General features: G+C 44.7%; 1 protein-coding gene across 2 annotated transcripts in view; it reads left to right on the top strand.

Moving 5' to 3' along the window:
- The window catches only part of LOC121576371 (WW domain-containing oxidoreductase-like), an 80,869-nt gene that overhangs the window by 13,492 nt on the left and 47,977 nt on the right, over positions 1-19,400 (top strand). For both annotated transcript variants that reach the window (XM_041889458.1, XM_041889457.1), the window contains one exon: positions 2,205-2,311. In XM_041889458.1, the coding sequence (XP_041745392.1) occupies positions 2,205-2,311 (107 nt within the window). The remainder of the gene's footprint in view (positions 1-2,204; positions 2,312-19,400) is intronic.

Below are 19,400 nucleotides of genomic sequence, written 5' to 3'. Positions count from 1 at the left end.
TCTGAGCAAAGTTGCTGTAACTCTCTGGTCCTCATTTGCTGGTAGTCTGGATTATAAGCACTTTAAAGGAAAATTCTCCATTGAGAATGCTTTTTAATCATCATTTAGGCTTCATCTGGGTCTGGGTAACCAGCCCTAAAAGTGTGCTGTGTGTTTCCCTCTAAACGCTTGCTGAGGAGTATTACAGCCCATGGCCTCTTTTTATCCCTGAGTAGAACACACCTCAGCCTGACCTCCTGTCATGTTCTACAGTCTGGGTGCCACGCTAAATAACCTCCCCTGTTGTTCACCTGACCAGGAACTAATCTCAGCACCAAGGGAAACACAGGCGTGAGGGCGGGAAGCCTCTGTAAAACAACGTCATTCTCGTTATTTCACAATGAATGTCAAGCCCTTGTTATTTGTCATGAAGAAAACACAGCTCCTTCGCCCATGTTGTTGTTGTTACTGCCAAATTCGAAATTTGTACTCCATTATGGAAAACACTGGTGTCGATTAATTTCACTTTCATGCTTGGTACACACAACAAGTGAGTGTGAGGTGGCGTTGTTTACCCAGCTGCCAGTGTTCTTGTTCAATTTAGACAGGATGGAATAATCGTTGTTTAAGCTGTAGCACGCATGTCTGCCCTCCTCTTCTGATTGCTGTTTATCATTTGTAAATTTAAGTCCAACCTTGGGTTTGTTGCTTTCCGGTTCATTGTTTAACGTAAATCAGATATTGTTAGAGAAACATTCACATTTTACGTAATAATACTCACATTGTATTTTAACTGGTGGTGGGGGGGGGGGGGAAAGACAGAGAGAGTACACTTTGTATGTATGTATGCCTGTTCAAACACTTTTTAAAAAGTGTTTACCTACTATTTTTATCCAAATGTCAAAGTGCAACTCTTTCTCTTCTTTCATTTAGTTAATATTGTGAGGGGACCATTAGCATGGGGCAGCACTCTTTCCATTACACCTAGTAAGGTGTCATATGATTTAATTCCATGCTTCAGTTGTCAGAGAGCCCCTCCAATCCCACTCCAATTTACAGTTTTAATAGATATTACTATTTAACACTCCACTCACAATTAGGCCTCCTAGTTCTCCACTTAATGAATATCAGATTAAGACCTAATCTAATTACCGGTTGGTTTTAATCCACGCTGGCTGTGATACTGGCTGTCTGCCGCGCCTCCTCTCAACTCCTCTCCGCCACAACCACTTAGTGTGCACCAACCTGCCCTATCGGCCTATCACTCACCACTCTACGTCTGTGTGTCTGTTTCTGTTTATTAAATATGTATAAATGAGTGGATACTGAACGGTTTATAGCACGCTGTTAAAATCAATGTCTTAACGGGAAATAAAAATATGATTTAAGGAAACGTTAATCTCGTAAATGAATTCTACCTCTGGGTTGAAATGACCCATTTAGACTGGCAATTTGGAAAATAACTTCCGTCTCTATCTTGGTTTTTTGTTCGTTTTATCGTGACTACATGAGTTGGATGGAGTCGTGAAGTAGTCTTGGCCTGATAAATCCAGTTCCTATCAGAACAACTTTTGATGTAATAAATGTCCTTATCAGTCAGTCTTTGAAGTGCTGGAATATCATACCAAGGTTTGAAATGAAAGTTATTCTCAAGTCAGTTGATTGGTTCTGATTTTCTAGTTATCTTCTCTATAACTTCAGTTGTTAACCATATCATCAACATCATTATTATTATTGCTAGTATAATTGATACTGCATTACCACTCCAACCAATATGAATTTCTGTGTTTCTCTCAGTAAGAGTCAGTGGATAGTGATACCTTCTGAGATGGTTTGTGGTTGGTTTCCTATAACTGTATCAGGGACTAGCGGGTGAAGTCCTGAACCACATTAATTAAATCAGTGTCATCACTTCACAGACATGATTAACTTTCCCCAGTAGACCCTTTGGCTCCCTCCTCAGTGATAGAAATTATATGCAACATAGATATGGATTCTAACCCATCTTCTACCCCTTCACAGTCAACTGCCCTGAGTATCTCCAAATTATCTCCCAAAATAACTCATCTTTAAAGCATTACTCTTTCTCTCTCTGTCTCCCTCCTCTTCTTGTCTCTCTCTTTTCTCCCTCTACCCTCTCTATGTTGCTCCCCTCTCCTCATGCCCCCTTCTCCCCTACCCCCCTCTCTCCCTCCCTCCCTCCTTCTTCCCCTCTCTGTTTGTAGGCTTTGAGATAGCCAAGTCGTTTGCCCTCCATGGCGCCCATGTGATCCTGGCCTGTAGAAACCTCTCCAAGGCCAGCAAGGCTGTCAGGCTCATACAGCAGGAGTGGGTGAGTCACACTGCTGGAGCTTTATTAACCTACACCCGTGTGCACTTGCACGCATGCAAACTGGAAACCCTTGAAACCCACATGAGTTAGAGTTGGGATAGAGAGAGAGAGAGAGAGAGAGAGAGAGAGAGAGAGAGAGAGAGAGAGAGAGAGAGAGAGAGAGAGAGAGAGAGAGAGAGAGAGAGAGAGAGAGAGAGAGAGAGAGAGAGAGAGAGAGAGAGAGAGAGAGAGAGAGAGAGAGAGAGAGAGAGAGAGAGAGAGAGAGAGAGAGAGAGAGAGAGAGAGAGAGAGAGAGAGAGAGAGAGAGAGAGAGAGAGAGAGAGAGAGAGAGAGAGAGAGAGAGAGAGAGAGAGAGAGAGAGAGAGAGAGAGAGAGAGAGAGAGAGAGAGAGAGAGAGAGAGAGAGAGAGAGAGAGAGAGAGAGAGAGAGAGAGAGAGAGAGAGAGAGAGAGAGAGAGAGAGAGAGAGAGAGAGAGAGAGAGAGAGAGAATTACATTACCTGAGAATATAGCTGTAATATCTTAGCGCCTGTGACGCACCCCCAGATTTACGAGTGGGGGAAAATAAACAAGTGGGATGTGTCTGCTGGAGCAGAAAGAATAAGCCATTAGTACTGGGTTGAGGAGGGGGGGGGGGGGAGAAAGAGAGCGCTCATTGCAGAAAGTGAGATAGACAGAACAAGAGGGAGAGGGATCATAGTGAGAGAAACTGAGAAGAGAGAGGGAGCACTGAGTAGAGAGAGCGAAAGACTGATAGCAGGATGTCAATGATAATAGACCTGCAGTTTCAACTCAACACAGATCTCTCTTCCTAAACAGCAATACCTCAGTTTGTTCTTAAATTCATTTGTTCTTAAATGTTTTTGAATCATTGGTATTAGATTTTAAGTGTAAATGGACAGTGATTTATCCATGGCCAACCATTGTCGGCGTGCTACAGTGTTGACATACACTCCCCTCCGTATGTATTTGGACAGTGAAGATGTCATTTTAATTTGACTCTATACGCCAGGATTTCAGATTTGAGATCAAATGTTTCATATGAGGCGACAGTACAGAATGTCACCTTTCGTTTGAGGATATTTTCATACATGTTTTACCGTTTATAAATGAAAGCACTATGTATCTAGTCCCCCACATGTGAAGTCATATTTGGACAAATTCACTTATAGTGTATCAAATTAGGGGACCAAATGCTAAACTTTTGACTACTTTAATACACTATATGTGAATTTGTCCAAATACTTATGACTTCTTCAAATGGGGGGACTAGATGCATAAAGTGCTTTCATTTCTAAACGGTAAAACAGATATGTATGAAAATACCCTCAAATAAAAGCTGACATTCTGTGCTGTCGCCTAATATGAAACATTATATCTCAAATATAAAACTCTGGAGAATATAGCCAAATAATAAAAAAATTGCTTAATTGTCCAAATACATATGGAGAGGAGTGTATACCATCACATTTATGTTTATTTAATATGTATGCTACCAGTCAAAAGTTTGGACACACCTACTCATTCAAGGGTTTTTCTTTATTTTTACTATTTTTTACATTGTAGAATAATAGTGAAGACATCAAAACTATGAAATAACACATATGGAATCATGTAGTAACCCAAAAAGTGTTAAACAAATCAAAATATATTTTATATTTGAGATTCTTCAAATAGCCACTCTTTGCCTTGATGACAGCTTTGCACACTCTTGGTATTCTCTTAACCAGCTTCATGAGGTAGTCACCTGGAATGCATTTCAATTAACAGGTGTGCCTTCTTAAGTTAATTTGTGGAATTTATTTCCTTCTTAATGCGTTTGAGCCAATCAGTTGTGTTGTGACAAGGTAGGGGGTGTATACAGAAGATAGCCCTATTTGGTAAAAGACCAAGTCCATATTATGGCAAGAACAGCTCAAATGAGCAAAGAGAAACGACAGTCCATCATTACATTAAGACATGAAGGTCAGTCAGTACGGAACATTTCAAGAACTTTGAACGTTTCTTCAAGTGCAGTCGCAAAAACCATCAAGCACTATGATGAAACTGGCTCTCATCAGGACCGCCACAGGAATGGAAGACCCAGAGTTACCTCTGCTGCAGAGGATACGTTCATTAGAGTTACCAGCCTCAGAAATTGCAGCCCAAATAAATGCTTCACAGAGTTCAAGTCACAGACACATCTCAACATCAACTGTTCAGACGGGACTGTGTGAATCAGGCCTTCATGTTCGAATTGCTGCAAAGAAACCACTACTAAAGGACACCAATAAGAAGAAGAGACCTGCTTGGGCCAAGAAACACGAGGAATGGACATTAGACCGGTGGAAATTTGTCCTTTGATCTGGAGTACAAATTGGAGATTTTTGGTTCCAACCGCTGTGTCTTTGTGAGACGCAGTGTGGGTGAACGGATTATCTCCGCATGTGTAGTTCCCACTGTAAAGCATTCAGGAGGAGGTGTTATGGTGTGTGGGTGCTTTGCTGGTGACACTGTCTGTGATTTATTTAGAATTCAAGGCACACTTAACTGGCATGGCTAACACAGCATTCTGCAGCGATATGCCATCCCATCAGGTTTGGGCTTAGTGAGACTATCATTTGTTTTTCAACAGGACAATGACCCAATACACTTCCAGGCTGTGTAAGGGCTATTTTACCAAGAAGGAGAGTGATGGAGTGCTGCATCAGATGGCCTGGCCTCCACAATCCCCCGATCTCAACCCAATTTGAGATGGTTTGGGATGAGTTGGACCACAGAGTGAAGGAAATGCAGCCAACAAGTTCTCAGCATATGTGGGAACTCCTTCAAGACTGTTGGAAAATTATTCCAGGTGAAGCTGGTTGAGAGAATGCCAAGAGTGTGCAAAGCTGTCATTAAGGAAAAGGGTGGCTATTTGAAGAATCTAAAATATACTTTGATTTGTTTAACACTTTTTTGGTTACTACATGATTCCATATGTGTTATTTCATAGTTTTGATGTCTTCACTATTATTCTACAATGTAGAAAATAGTAAAAATAAAGAAAACCCCTTGCATGAGTAGGTGTGTCCAAACTTATGACTGGTACTGTACGTAAACCCTCATTCACAAAGGATTTTTTAGAATAGGTCAACGAGTACTTGAATTTGCAGTCTAAACAAGCTCAGTCAATGTGCTGAGAATTTGCAGTAAAAAAACTAGAGTCCATATTCCTTGCTAAAAGGAAAGGCCCGTTATGCAGGTTAATGAATAAAAGTCACGATATCAGAATAAATCTTGGGAGCAAATTCTCCCCTCTGGCATCATTATTAATAGATGGAGCAGAAGAATGGAGAGGAGGATTAATCTGCCCCATGATGGATGTCTCTCCTCCTCTTCCCATGTACCCACGCTAAGGTCGTTGTGATAAGAGGATATTTTGGGGTCTTCTAGACAAAAGGTCATGAAAAGGTCATCTATTTCCTGAGTTCAGTCAGGGCTGGCAGGAGCTGAGCTGCTGTCCCGATAGCACCTGACCCCTGACCCCCCCACTACCTGCCTGGCCCGCCACACAGATTACAATAGGAGTCTCTGTCTCTCTCTCTCCCTCTCTTTCTCTCCCTCTCTCTCTTTCTCCCCCAACTCTCTCTTTCTCTCTCTGTTCGCTCAGAATGGGCTACTTTATCATAACCCCAGTGTAGTGGTAGCTGTGTGATGAGTGCTGTGTCATGGAATCCTGACAGTGGGTATAACAGTCAGGTGACAGAAGGATAATACCATGGGTCAAGACAGATAGGCTGGAACACAGGTCAGAGTTCAGGGGTCATATCCTGTTCAGGGAATCACACTCCTCTCTGCTATGCCTGCAAACACACCCACACCACTGGTTCTTGGAAGACAGGATTTGTGGAATTTTCTTTCTCTTTGTAATGTTTGGGACATACAGTATTCTGATGAAGGCCATGATATCCTAACAGTCAAAATGGTATCCGTTTTTGCACTTCAGTATTCTGCAATGCAGCTGTGACGTTTGTCTGCACCTTGACTGGTTGACGCACTGTCCACTCATCTCCTGTAAACTATACAGCTCCATACCACTGTGCCTCTGAAACAGAATCTGATATTCCGCTCACAGTAAAGCAGGTTAAGCTGCTGGTTAAACTGCGTTGGCCCAGTGATTTATTTTTCCTGATTGCCTCTAAAATTCTGCTTATCTTTGGTTCCGCCACCCCCCATGGAGAGGCGTAATGGACTCCCCTGAGATACCACCCTCTGATTGGTGGGCCTACCAAGGCCCATGGCCACTGTGCAGAATATCACTTACACACTTTCTCCTTCCCCTCTGTAGGAAATGCTAATGAGATGTTTTGTGAGGATGTTAATTAGTCAGCTAGCCACTGATTGTCCTGTTCTTGTTGTTTACAGAGTGTATTTTACAGACGGGTTTGTGTGTCGGGGCATTAACATGGCTGTTTGCGGCTGTGGAGGGTTGTGTCAGGGTTGTGCTCAGGAACCAATTAGGGTAAAGCCTACTGTCCACCGGGGCTTCTAGGAGAAGAAAGCCCTCTGCATGCAATGTCAAACAACCACATTAACACCGACCAGGGCCGGGGAGACAGGCAACAAAATAAGCAGACAGACAGAATAGTTAGTCACTGAGGCTGCTATTGTTGTCCTAGCCAAAGCAGTCCATTTTACAGAGCAGGTGTTCAGCCAGGCAGGCAAGGAAATAGAAGTCAGTCATCCACAGACGGAGGCAGATTGAGAGGTACAGAGACGAGGAGGCAGTGAGGTAGCAATAGGGTTGGGCGGTATCCAGATCTTCATACCGTCATCTCGTTTTTGTACCATACTGGGGTATACGGTATTACTGAATGTGCACACAACGGTATTTCGAAATACCCCGGTATACGGTATAAACAATATGTTGCCCAAGCCTAAGCAGAGCTCTCCAGTCCTCACATACAGCTTCACAAACTATATGGCAAAGTTCTACTGGAAAGTGTGTGTTTCTGTGTGTATGCGTGTGAGAGATCTTGTATGTGGTAATGTGAGGCTATACCTGTGGTCATTAGTGCATATGTACAGTATGCATGTGCTATAGGCCGGTGTATGCCACCTAAACTGTAATGCACTTTACTCTCAGCTAGACCCAAACTAGTTTGCAGAGAAATGTGTGTGTGTCTCCCAGTGTGGTAACCTGCTGTGTCAGTCTTTCCCGCTGGCGGCCCTAGTGCCAAGCTACGCTCCTGCCGCATTGGCCAACAGGAAGTGACACATATGAAATGCTGACCTTGACACACACACACACACACACCACCCCACAGGGCCTCAGGATGCCTCTCTTTTAGTTAGCACTCCAAAGACTGTCACCTCTCCACTCTGTTCTCCTTGTGCCCCTCTGCTTTTGTATTTTCTTTTTAGTTAGTGCTCAAGACTTCCCCGTGTTCTCTCTCTCTCTCTCTCTCTCTCTCTCTCTCTCTCTCTCCCCCTCTCCCTCCCTCCCTTTGTTTTTTCTTCTTTCCTACCCAGAACTAGCGAGGAAATCGGCCCTCATTTCCCAGGTCAGTGAGCAGGCCCCTGTGCTCTCTCATTCTCTCTCTTTGTTCATCTTGTTTTATAATAATAATATGCCATTTAGCAGACGCTTTTATCCAAAGTGACTTACAGTCATGTGTGCATACATTTTTACGTATGGGTGGTCCCAGGGATCGAACCCACTACCCTGGCGTTACAAGCGCCATGCTCTACCAATTGAGGTTATGCTTTTGCTTACAGGTGGTCTTTTTACTCATTTTATAATCATCAAATTATTGAAGAAAAACTATACTTTGTTCTAAACAGCCCTCTTGCACTTTGAAAAAGGTATTTTGTTGCCCATTCATAATTCATACACAGGGATAACAGTGTCTACTGTAGCTTTAGATGCATAAATCCAGCTCAGATTGCTGCCGGATGTTTAGGCTTGTACATAAGCTGGCTCAGAACCCCCTTTCAGATCCTCATAAACACCCCTCACATTAAAACACACTGTCTTACCTCCTCCTCCTCCCTCCTCTCACCTCTCCTCTCGTCTCAGCTACATGAGCAGAATCATTCATGGGCCTCTGTCCTATTCCCGGGGGCGACACGCGCTGCAAATTGGTCTGTTTCCTCACATATTACTAGCATGTCTCCTGTTCTCCTGGGATACTTTCACATCTCTCACCTTATTTACTTCCTGTTTACCCTTCCTGCTCAGCCATAAACACCCCCCCGTCCCTGCATTAGTTTAGTGGAGACAGGGATGGAGAGAGGGAGGAGAGGCTTGGGGTGGCGTGATGTAAATGAGATGGGAGAACTCTCCTCGGCCCCTCAGCCCTCTTTCTCTCCCTGATCTCTCCTCAGAGCAGACACACACCGCAACTCACCTACACCAGCCTTACCACCGCACTCTGTAGGGGATTTCAGCAGGATATAACACAGGGGCATAATATGGAGGGATACTGTATAATATAACCAGGTTAGATATTATGGAGGGTTTTACAGAAGGCATTTGGATGACTGTGTGTGTGTGGACAAACATAACTGTGTGTGTGGCTGATGTGTACGTGTCTGTATTTGCGTGTGTTGTTGTATGTGTGTGTGATAGCGAGAGACTGTGGTGTTTGTTTAAATGCTTGATTATGCATTTCTCTTGGCTTGGGACATACATCATTCTCTCCAGACTGCTAATAGAGTGGCCAGGGAGAAGAGGAGTGCCTAAATGAAGCCTAAAGTGCCAAGCAAGCATTCTTCACTCACTCTCCCCACGCAGGAGCAGACTGGACTGCATAGTTATCACGCGTGCACACACACACACACACACACACACACACACACACACACACACACACACACACACACACACACACACACAGTTTGCTGTCTTATGTCTGTCTAGTAAGAAGGAGCCCTCTGTCTTCTGAAGAGGAGAGGGCCAGGTTTTAATTGCACTGACCACACTGAGCTATAGGAACATTTTGTATGGAAAGAGCCGTAGAGGAATAATTTTGAATAAATCAAATAATAACCGGGCCTTATCTTGCTAGATATGCAGTATTTTTTAGGCCTGTCGTGAAGGTGTGTGTGTTAGAGTGATGGGTCACTAGCCAGGGGTCAGATGGGGAGAATATAGATGATTTAGATGACTGATGCTGTCACTGTGGGGCATGGCTCAGACGTTATGGGTATTACACCACCTTGTTGTCTGAACGATATTAGGACTTCAAACTCTCTCTCCATCTCTATCTGTGCTCTGTCTCTCTCCCTCACTTGTTCTCTCTGTCTTCCCCCTTTCTCACCCTGGGAGGGTGCTCCTAAAGACGTCTTAGGTGAAAGGTTACTCACATCTAGAGTAGGCTTTTAACTGCAGGGCCAGTCTTTACTAGTGCTGACCAGAGCAGAGCAGTAAAGATCCAGCCTGTCTTTAGAACACTACAGAGTCTGCTTTAATCCAGGAGGTGTTGGGTTTAGCCTGGCTGCCAGTCTGTCTGCCTTTGTTGTAGTCAACGTAGGTAACAAGGTGCCAATGTAGTGTTGTGGAATATGGAGACAGTCACACACCCATGCCATATTTAGCTTTTTGTCTTCAATCATCAAATCTAATGGCACCACAACAATATTATTTAGATATCATCAAGGTCTCCAATGTAAATGGAAAGGTCCAGTAGCTTTATCAAAGGACCCAAGACAGATCTCTCTCCTCTGCTCTTGTCCTTCTAGACCTGTCTGCTGCCTTTGATACTGTGAACCATCAGATCCTCCTCTCCACCCTCTCCGAGCTGGGCATCTCCGGCGCGGCTCACTCCTGGATTGCGTCCTACCTGACCGGTCGCTCCTACCAAGTGGCGTGGCGAGAAGCTGTCTCCGCACCACGTGCTCTCACCACTGGTGTCCCCCAGGGCTCAGTTCTAGGCCCTCTCCTTTTCTCCCTATACACCAAGTCACTTGGCTCTGTCAAATCCTCACATGGCCTTTCCTATCATTGCTACGCTGACGATACACAACTAATCTTCTCCTTTCCCCCTTCTGATAACCAGGTGGCGAATCGCATCTCTGCATGTCTGGCAGACATATCAGTATGGATGACGGATCACCACCTCAAGCTGAACCCCTGGCAAGACGGAGCTGCTCTTCCTCCCGGGGAAGGACTGCCCGTTCCATGATCTCGCCATCACGGTTGACAACTCCGCTGTGTCCTCCTCCCAGAGTGCGAAGAGCCTAGGCGTGACCCTGGACAACACCCTGTCGTTCTCCGCCAACATCAAGGCGGTGACCCGCTCCTGCAGGTTCATGCTCTACAACATTCGGAGAGTACGACCCTGCCTTACACAGGAAGCGGCACAGGTCCTAATCCAGGCACTTGTCATCTCCCGTCTGGACTACTGCAACTCGCTGTTGGCTGGCCTCCCTGCCTGTGCCATTAAACCCCTACAACTCATCCAGAATGCCGCAGCCCGTCTGGTGTTCAACCTTCCCAAGTTCTCTCACGTCACCCCCTCCTCCGCACACTCCACTGGCTTCCAGTTGAAGCTCGCATCCGCTACAAGACCATGGTGCTTGCCTATGGAGCAGTGAGGGGAACGGCACCTCTGTACCTTCAGGCTCTGATCAGTCCCTACACCCAAACGAGGGCATTGCGTTCATCCACCTCTGGCCTGCTGGCTCCCTTCCTCTGCGGAAGCATAGCTCCCGCTCAGCCCAGTCAAAACTGTTCGCTGCTCTGGCACCCCAATGGTGGAACAAGCTCCCTCACGACGCCAGGACAGCGGAGTCACTCACCACCTTCCGGAGACATTTGAAACCCCACCTCTTTAAGGAATACCTGGGATAGGATAAAGTGTTCCTTCCAACCCCCCCCCCAAATTGTAAAGTGGTTATCCCACTGGCTATAGGGTGAACGCACCAATTTGTGAGTCGCTCTGGCTAAGAGCGTCTGCTAAATGACGTTAATGTGCCCTTGAGCAAGGCACTTAACCCTAATTGCTCCTGTAAGTCGCTCTGGATAAGAGCGTCTGCTAAATGACTTAAATGTAAATGTAAATGTAATGTAAATGTCTGACAAGGACTAACATTATGATGTGTCTACATGTGTTCCAAGCAGTAATTAGACCTAATGAGATGTTTGATGTTAGGATAGTGACTGACTGTCTCTCTGAGCTCCATCCAGTCTGACGTTGTCTCTCCTCATCTCCTATTACCAGCACTGAGTCCCTCCAGACACCACCCTCTTCTCTGTCCTCTACCCTGGGTTTTTATATAGAGGTAAAGAGGCTGTGTGTGTCAAATCAAATCACATTTTATTTGTCACATGCGCCAAATACAACTGGTGTAAACTTTACCGTGAAATGCTTGCTTACGAGCCCTTCCCAGCGATGAGCTAAAATATAATAATACAAATAAAATGGTAACACGAGGAATAAAATCAAATACACAAGAATGGAGCTACAGTTGAAGTCGGAAGTTTACATACACCTTAGCACGTTTCGTGTAGCCTTCCACAAGCTTCCCACAATAAGTTGGATGAATTTTGGCCCATTCCTCCTGACAGAGCTGCTGTAACTGAATCAGGTTTGTAGGCCTCCTTGCTCGCACATGCTTTTTCAGTTCTGCCCACAAATTTTCTACAGGATTGAGGTCAGGGCTTTGTGATGGCCACTCCAATACCTTGACTTTGTTGTCCTTAAGCCATTTTGCCACAACTTTGGAAGTATGCTTGGGGTCATTGTCCATTTGGAAGACCCATTTGCGACCAAGCTTTAACTTCCTGACTGATGTCTTGATGTTGCTTCAATATATCCACATAATTTTCGTTCCTCATGATGCCATCTATTTTGTGAGGTGGACCAGTCCCTCCTGCAGCAAAGCACCCCCACAGCATGATGCTGCCACCCCCGTGCTTCACGGTTGGGATGGTGTTCTTCGGCTTGCAAGTCCCCCCTTTTTCCTCCAAACATAACGAAGGTCATTATGGCCAAACAGTTATATTTTTGTTTCATCAGACTAGAGGATATTTCTCCAAAAAGTACAATCTTTGTCCCCATGTGCAGTTGCACATATTGATATTGATACTTTTGTACCTGTTTCCTCCAGCATCTTCACAAGGTCCTTTGCTGTTGTTTGGGATTGATTTGCACTTTTCGCACCAAAGTACGTTCATCTCTAGGAGACAGAACGCGTCTCCTTCCTGAGCGGTTTGACGGCTGCGTGATCCCATGGTGTTTATACTTGCGTACTATTGTTTGTACAGATGAACGTGGTACCTTCAGGCGTTTGAAAATTGCTCCCAAGGATGAACCAGACTTGTGGAGGTCTACAATTATTTTTCTGAGGTCTTGGCTGATTTCTTTTGATTTTCCCATGATGTCAAGCAAAGAGGCACTGAGTTTGAAGGTAGGCCTTGAAATACATCCACAGGTACACCTCCAATTGACTCAAATGATGTCAATTAGCCTATCAGAAGCTTCGAAAGCCATGACATCATTTTCTGGAATTTTCCAAGCTGTCTAAAGGCACAGTCAACTTAGTGTATGTAAACTTCTGACCCACTGGAATTGTGATACAGTGAATTATAAGTGAAACAATTGTTGGAAAAATTACTTGTGTCATGCACAAAGTAGATGTCCTAACCGACTTGCCAAAACTATACTTTGTTAACATGAAATATGTGGAGTGGTTGAAAAACGAGTTTTAATGACTCCAACCTAAGTGTATGTAAACTTCCGACTTCAACTGTATATACAGGGTGTACCAGATCAATGTGCAGAGGTACCAGGTATTTGAAGTAGATATATACATGAAGGCAGGGTAAACTGATGTGTGTGTATTTAAACCTCCAGGATCACAGAATCACCAACACGCAGGCACACTCACCATCCGTACACACTAATCCACATTCATTAGGGAGGCCTAGCCAGCGAACAGTACATTAAAATACAATGTGTTTTTTACAGCTCTATAAATCAAACGTGGGGAGGGGGTATTAATATAGACAACACCAGGGTGGAGGTGTGCTTGGTGTCACGTGATAAATGTATGTGTTACTATGATACTTTGATGTACAGTGATTTCATGACATTTATTCTCTATTTATGTCTTGTATTGATGTGATCATTGAGCTGATGTTTGACTAGAAGATAACACATTTTACATTGACATTTTAGTCATTTATCAGACGCTCTTGTCCAGAGCGACTTACAGATGCTTGTACAGATGTAGGATGTTAATTTGACCAGTTTCTCACAGCAGGAAAATTATCCTGCAGCAACAGGAAATTCTAATTATTATGTGGATTATAATGAATGGGCATTTTTATAGGGTTTGATAAATTTTTCTTAAAGGTAAATCAAGTCTGACATTTTAAAATAGGAATTACAAACTTTAGAAGCCTTTTAAAACTTAAATACTCTACAAGTTTGCATTCCTGCTGTACAGGAAAATTCTCTGTGACCACCGAGTGATCAAATTAAGATAGCAGTAAGATATCTGTAATCAGTTGTGTGTGAATGTGAGCACACATGCACATGTGTGTGTGTGTGTGTGTGTGTGTGTGTGTGTGTGTGTGTGTGTGTGTATGTACCTTTAACACACAGTTTCGTATCCACTAAATCTGTGTAGAAATGTGCATGATCCATAGCTGGGTATTGCTGTGGTATTGCAACACCATGACAACAAAGCACTGTAGCACCATAGTAGCAGCTGTATTCCAATGACCCTGCAGTCACCCTGCTAAATGGCATATTATTATTTTATTTAGGAGATGAGAGCTACTGCAGGCTTTTAGTCTGTTATGGACGTCAGGGAGCCTCATATTTTTAGAGCAGAATCAGTGTTTTAATGTGTGAAGTGTGAAGCACCACTATAAAATGTTTTGTTGATCAGTGATGTTGTGGCAGCCAGGGCCTAAATGAAACTACAGTTCACATACACACCTCGCCCACACAGCTCAGGATTTAGTATTTTACTGGTGTGTGTGTGTGTATTCATATGTGTGTGTTTTTGTGATTGATTGTTTGTGTTTATATTTGAGAGATGTGTGCCTTGGTTCCCTTGTATCCTGGCTTTGTAATCCAAACGAATGTGTGTATCTGTGTGTGCGTACGTGTGTGTGTGTTGGTCTCAGGCCCGAGAGCAGGTGTAATTTCCCCTGTAGTAAAACCCTACAAGCAGCAGCATGGGAGCAGGGAAGATATTACAGGTTAAACTCTGCTCTGCTCTGGTCTGTTCCACTAGACTACAGAGATTACACTAACTACCCAGCACGCCACGACCTGTGACCACAGTCAGTGTCAGTGTGTGTGTGTGTGTGTGTGTGTGTGTGTGTGTGTGTGTGTGTGTGTGTGTGTGTGTGTGTGTGTGTGTGTGTGTGTGTCTGTGTGTCTGTGTGTCTGTGTGTCTGTGTGTCTGTGTGTGTGTGTGTGTGTGTGTGTGTGTGTGTGCGTGCAGAGGGAGGCTCAGAGGTGTCAGAGCTGTTTCCTTCAGACCGTAAGCCTTTATTAGGGCCCAGGTCTACTGGGGACCACAGGGCAATATTGCTTTATGTGTGCCAGCGGGGAGGTGTGTGTGTGTGTGTGTAACTCTCCTGTGTAGCTCTTATGTGTTATACCTATGAACTTCTAACTCTAACTTAGACTCTGTTTATGAATGAGGCATCGGGGGAACCATGTCTCATAAAGATGTCTACATAGGTGTTGACCTATGACCCCCAACATTGCCCTCTCTTCTCATCCTGGAACACCAGGCAACCATCTAAAGTATACCTTTTTTTCCCCTCCCCCTCTCTCTGACTTTACTGTACTGGTTGATTGACGCCGCTCTGTCATTCTCCACGCCTGTATATGTATGGCAGTGAACAGTGAGTTAATTGGTGACTCATCTCCCCTGTGAAGGGCACTGCTGTCCATACTGAGTCATGATGAATTTGCTGAAATAACACAGTGTGTGTGTCACTGCAGCCCATTAATACAGTGTCATGATGAATTAGGCCAAATCAACTCTGGTCTGATGAGGGGTGACCAGCTAACACTCCCTCACTGGGATAACACAAAGACAGAACAATGGGGGCTTACACCCTGCCACATTGTGTGTGTGTGTGTGTGTGTGTGTGTGTGTGTGTGTGTGTGTGTGTGTGTGTGTGTGTGTGTGTGTGTGTGTGTGTGTGTGTGTGTGTGTGTGTGTGTGTGTGTGTGTGTGTGTGTGTGTGTGTGTGTGTGTGTGTGTGTGTGTGTGTGTGTGAGATAGATGTGGGATGGGGTGTGTGAACAGAGTGGGAGAAGGCTGGGGGTCTAAAGGTGGAGCAGAGCAGGGAGGGGGTGTCAGTCGGCCTTGTAACCTTTTTTGTAACCAAATCTCCATCAGGTAAGAACTATTAGTTTCAGATCATCACTCATTAAGCCATTACATTGAGGAAAGAGAGGAGGAGTGGATCAGAAAGAGTGGAGGAAAGGAGGGGATAAGGAGCAGAAGAGCGAGGGGAGGAGGTGAGAAGCAGAGGGAGAAGAGGGGAGGAGGGGTGGAGGTGATGAAGAGGTTCATCTATCCATCCTGGGGCAGACTGGTAGACCACAGGTCGTCCTCAGGAAGACTGATGCCTAACCATCAGCTGCAAACTCCATCTCCCATAAATCGCTGATGTGCGTGTGTGTGTTTATGTGTGTGTGTGTGTGTGTGACTGATGGATCTGTGCCATAAAGCTTTGTGGTGTGACATGTGGAGAGCAACAAAGTGAACCCTGAGAACATAATGTACCACTGCTCCAGGTTAATGTCAACGATCCCTGAAAGGGAGGGAGGAGAGGAGAGGCTTTGACATTACACTTGTTCAGCAGGCTATAAGTGTGAGGCTGACCCAATGTTGCCTCAAGTGCAGTCATTGAATAGTTATTGTCCTATAGATTTATTGTCCCATGTATCAGAAATGTAGACATAAATGTACCTTTATTATGACCCATTTGTCATTTGTCTTTTATCATTGCCAAACGTTTGTCAAAGGGTGGATATTAGTAATTTAGCTTCAGGGTGTGTGTCCGTGTGTGTTTCTCTGTGTGTGTGTCCATGTGTGTGAGCAGTGTAAGACCAAGATGAATGGCGTTCATTATGTGGCCTAATCATAAAGCCCAGAGAGGAAGTGCAGACCTGTCCAGACAGGACCTGAAGACGTGCACTTCCTCATTAACAGAATCCCATCAGGGTCATAAAGCACCAGCCCAAAATGCTCAATGAAAATGCACCGAGAGGGAGGAAGGGAGGGAACTCCCAAAAGTCATTCAGGATATTAGTATGGGTAGGATAGAAGATATTTGTGGGATTGTTTGAATATGGGGGAATGTGTACAGTTTCGATAATTGATTAAACTCAAATATTCCAATATGGGCTTTGGGAAATGTGCTTTAAGAGCTTGAAAAATAAGCTAATTTAGCAAGAAAACAAAAAAGGTGTCAGACACAAGACCAATGCCCCTCTCTCTTCTCTCCCTCATCTGTCCCTTCCCTCCTTCCTCCTCCCCTCTCACCACAGGATCTACCTGAGGCCCTGGTGTCCACCTCATTCATCACTTGGGTTTGATTCCCCCGCTCTCCTCCGTTCTCTCCCCCATCCTCTACTCCCTTCTCCAGTGCAGCCAGTAGAGTTAATAGTGCTGTGTTACCTGGGATCATCAGGTTTGCTGTGCTGGCGTGCTGCTCGGCCATATGGTTACCCACTGGGTGAACACTTTGATTAATGTTCCCCACAGCACACTTCCTACACTCATATCTGATCCTGAAAACAGAAACCCAACTCTCTCTCTCTCTTTGTTTATATCCCACTTAAACTCAATAATTCTGTTTATGTTTGTTGGTAAACACTCTACTTTATGTCGCAGTGAGAGAGAGAGGCAGACAGGAAAATACATAGAGAAACTGGTGGTAGATGTAAGTGGCCTGTACAGTACAGTTGATTAGGCCCCTGGTGTGTCGGTGTTATGGTAGATATCTCTATTAGTCGCCTCTCTTCCCCTGGCCTCTCCTGTGTGCTGTGACTTCTGTCTGTCCCTGATGTGCACACACACCCACACACCCACACACACACCCACACACACACCCACACACACATTCAGTCAGTCAGTCAGTCAGTCAGTCAGATAGATAGGAGGCCGTGCTGCAGTCTAAGCAGTAACTAACAAGGAGGTGAACAGATGCTGGAGTCACAATATCAATACGGCAGAGTGTGTGTGTGTATTACCCTGGCAGAGTTCAGCCATGAGACAGCACTAACAGGACAGAGACCTCTCAGGTGAGCAATTAACTATCTGCAAATGATACTACATAACACTATCTCAGTTACTCAGCTGCATAAGGTGTGTGTGATTGTGTGTGTGTTGAGCAGCTTTACGAGGTGAAGTCGTTACATGCCTACATTTGCTCCTGAGGAGCAGAGGGACGATGTCCCCATTGACACTGAAATGAACCATCCTCACACAGGGTCAGAAGTTCATACCTGTTCTTCTATTATGGTATAATAAGACATCAGCACAGCAGAAACAATATGCAGACACTGTTATTGTGGATCATCCATTATCACCAGACAGATGCTTTGTTCTGCCCTCATTTTTTGGGGGGGTTCTGCCTGCTAGTTGTCTATTTTGGTCTTCCTCAGTCTTGTTAAGTGCTGCCATTCCCCAGCTCCTGGATGAGGCCCAGAGGGCCCCTAGTGAGACCAGGGGCTGGGAATGGGCTGTCTGCCCCATCCGGAGATGCCCAAGGTGGGCCGTGAGGCACGGTAAATCTCCCTGATTGTGCTGGGGGTGGTACCAAGGTGGCCAGCCCTCCGTAGAGGCTGTTGGACATGCAAATAGTGACTATAACTCAGAGATAATGGCAACACTGTTCCTCTCCTCCTCCTCGTCCCTCCATCCTTCTGTATTTACCACAGAGTTAGGAGCTGAGAGAGAAGGATAGAGAGGGCCCAAAGTCTCATGGTGATATAATATGAAGTGTTGACCAGAGTATTATATAGAAATAGAATTAAGTGCAAATATGAGTTGCTACAAAATAAAGTAGCGCAACCTAAAAGGTGACGCTGTATGTAAATGTAATCATTTTTACTTTTAGCAGACGCTCTTATCCAGAGTGAATTACAGGAGCAATTATGGTTAAGTTCCTTGCTCAAGGAAACATCAACAGATTTTTCACGTAGTTGGCTCAGGGATTCGAACCAGGGACCTACCTACCTTTCTATATCCGTGAGAACAAATGGACACCGTGAATTGAGGGAGGATGGGGACGGTGGAGGAGAGGTGGAATGAACAGGGGAGGAGGAGAAGTAGAAGGAGTAATTGTGCAGTCCTTTGCTGAATTGTTCTGTGGAGGCAGATTTAAATCCCTCCTATTATTTTAATAATCTGCCTTTTACTGCGTCTGCTCGGATCATTTGTTTGCCAACCGAGTTATTTGGAGAGGGAGGCTCATGGGTAATTTCATGCTACGGAGCATCTCTACCTACAAGTTAATGAGGAAAGGACTGTTGTTTCCACTAGTACAGGACGCTGCTAAGAGGAGACCAACTTAGTAGAGTTTAGATGACGATTGAAAAACAGCAATGAGAGGTGTGTGTTAGTGTTATCCTTGGGGGTGTTCTTTTGGTTAGATTGTGGTTGGGAAGATCAGTTCTGTATCAGGTTAAGAACTACAGTGCCTTTGAAAAGGATACCTGAAAGTTGAGTGATCTTACATGGCTTTCATTATACTGTAGCAAAGTGGACATTTGAAAAATTATTTCAGGTAGAGTTCAAAGTTTTATGAATACTTTATTCTATGTTTCAGATCTTACAAATCAAGATGCGTGAATACCTTTACACTCTCTCTCACCCTGTCTGTCTCTCACCCTGTCTGTCTGTCTGTCTGTCTGTCTGTCTGTCTGTCTGTCTGTCTGTCTGTCTGTCTCTCTCTGTCTGTCTCTCCCCCCCCTCCCCCTCTCGCTCTCTCTCTGGGTATTGTTAGTCAATTCATGGCGGGGCAGGGCAGAGTCATCCGTGCGGCCCAGCCCAACTCAATTAACATGGAGCCTGATTACATTTAGATGCAAGACTATAGACAGGCCTATCCAACTCTGCAGCGCAACGCACCGTACTGGG

The sequence above is a fragment of the Coregonus clupeaformis genome, chromosome 11, assembly GCF_020615455.1.
Source record: "Coregonus clupeaformis isolate EN_2021a chromosome 11, ASM2061545v1, whole genome shotgun sequence".
In the NCBI taxonomy this organism is placed as follows: domain Eukaryota; kingdom Metazoa; phylum Chordata; class Actinopteri; order Salmoniformes; family Salmonidae; genus Coregonus; species Coregonus clupeaformis.
Note: the sequence above shows the minus strand (reverse complement) of the source record. Positions and strands in the feature narration are given on the sequence as shown.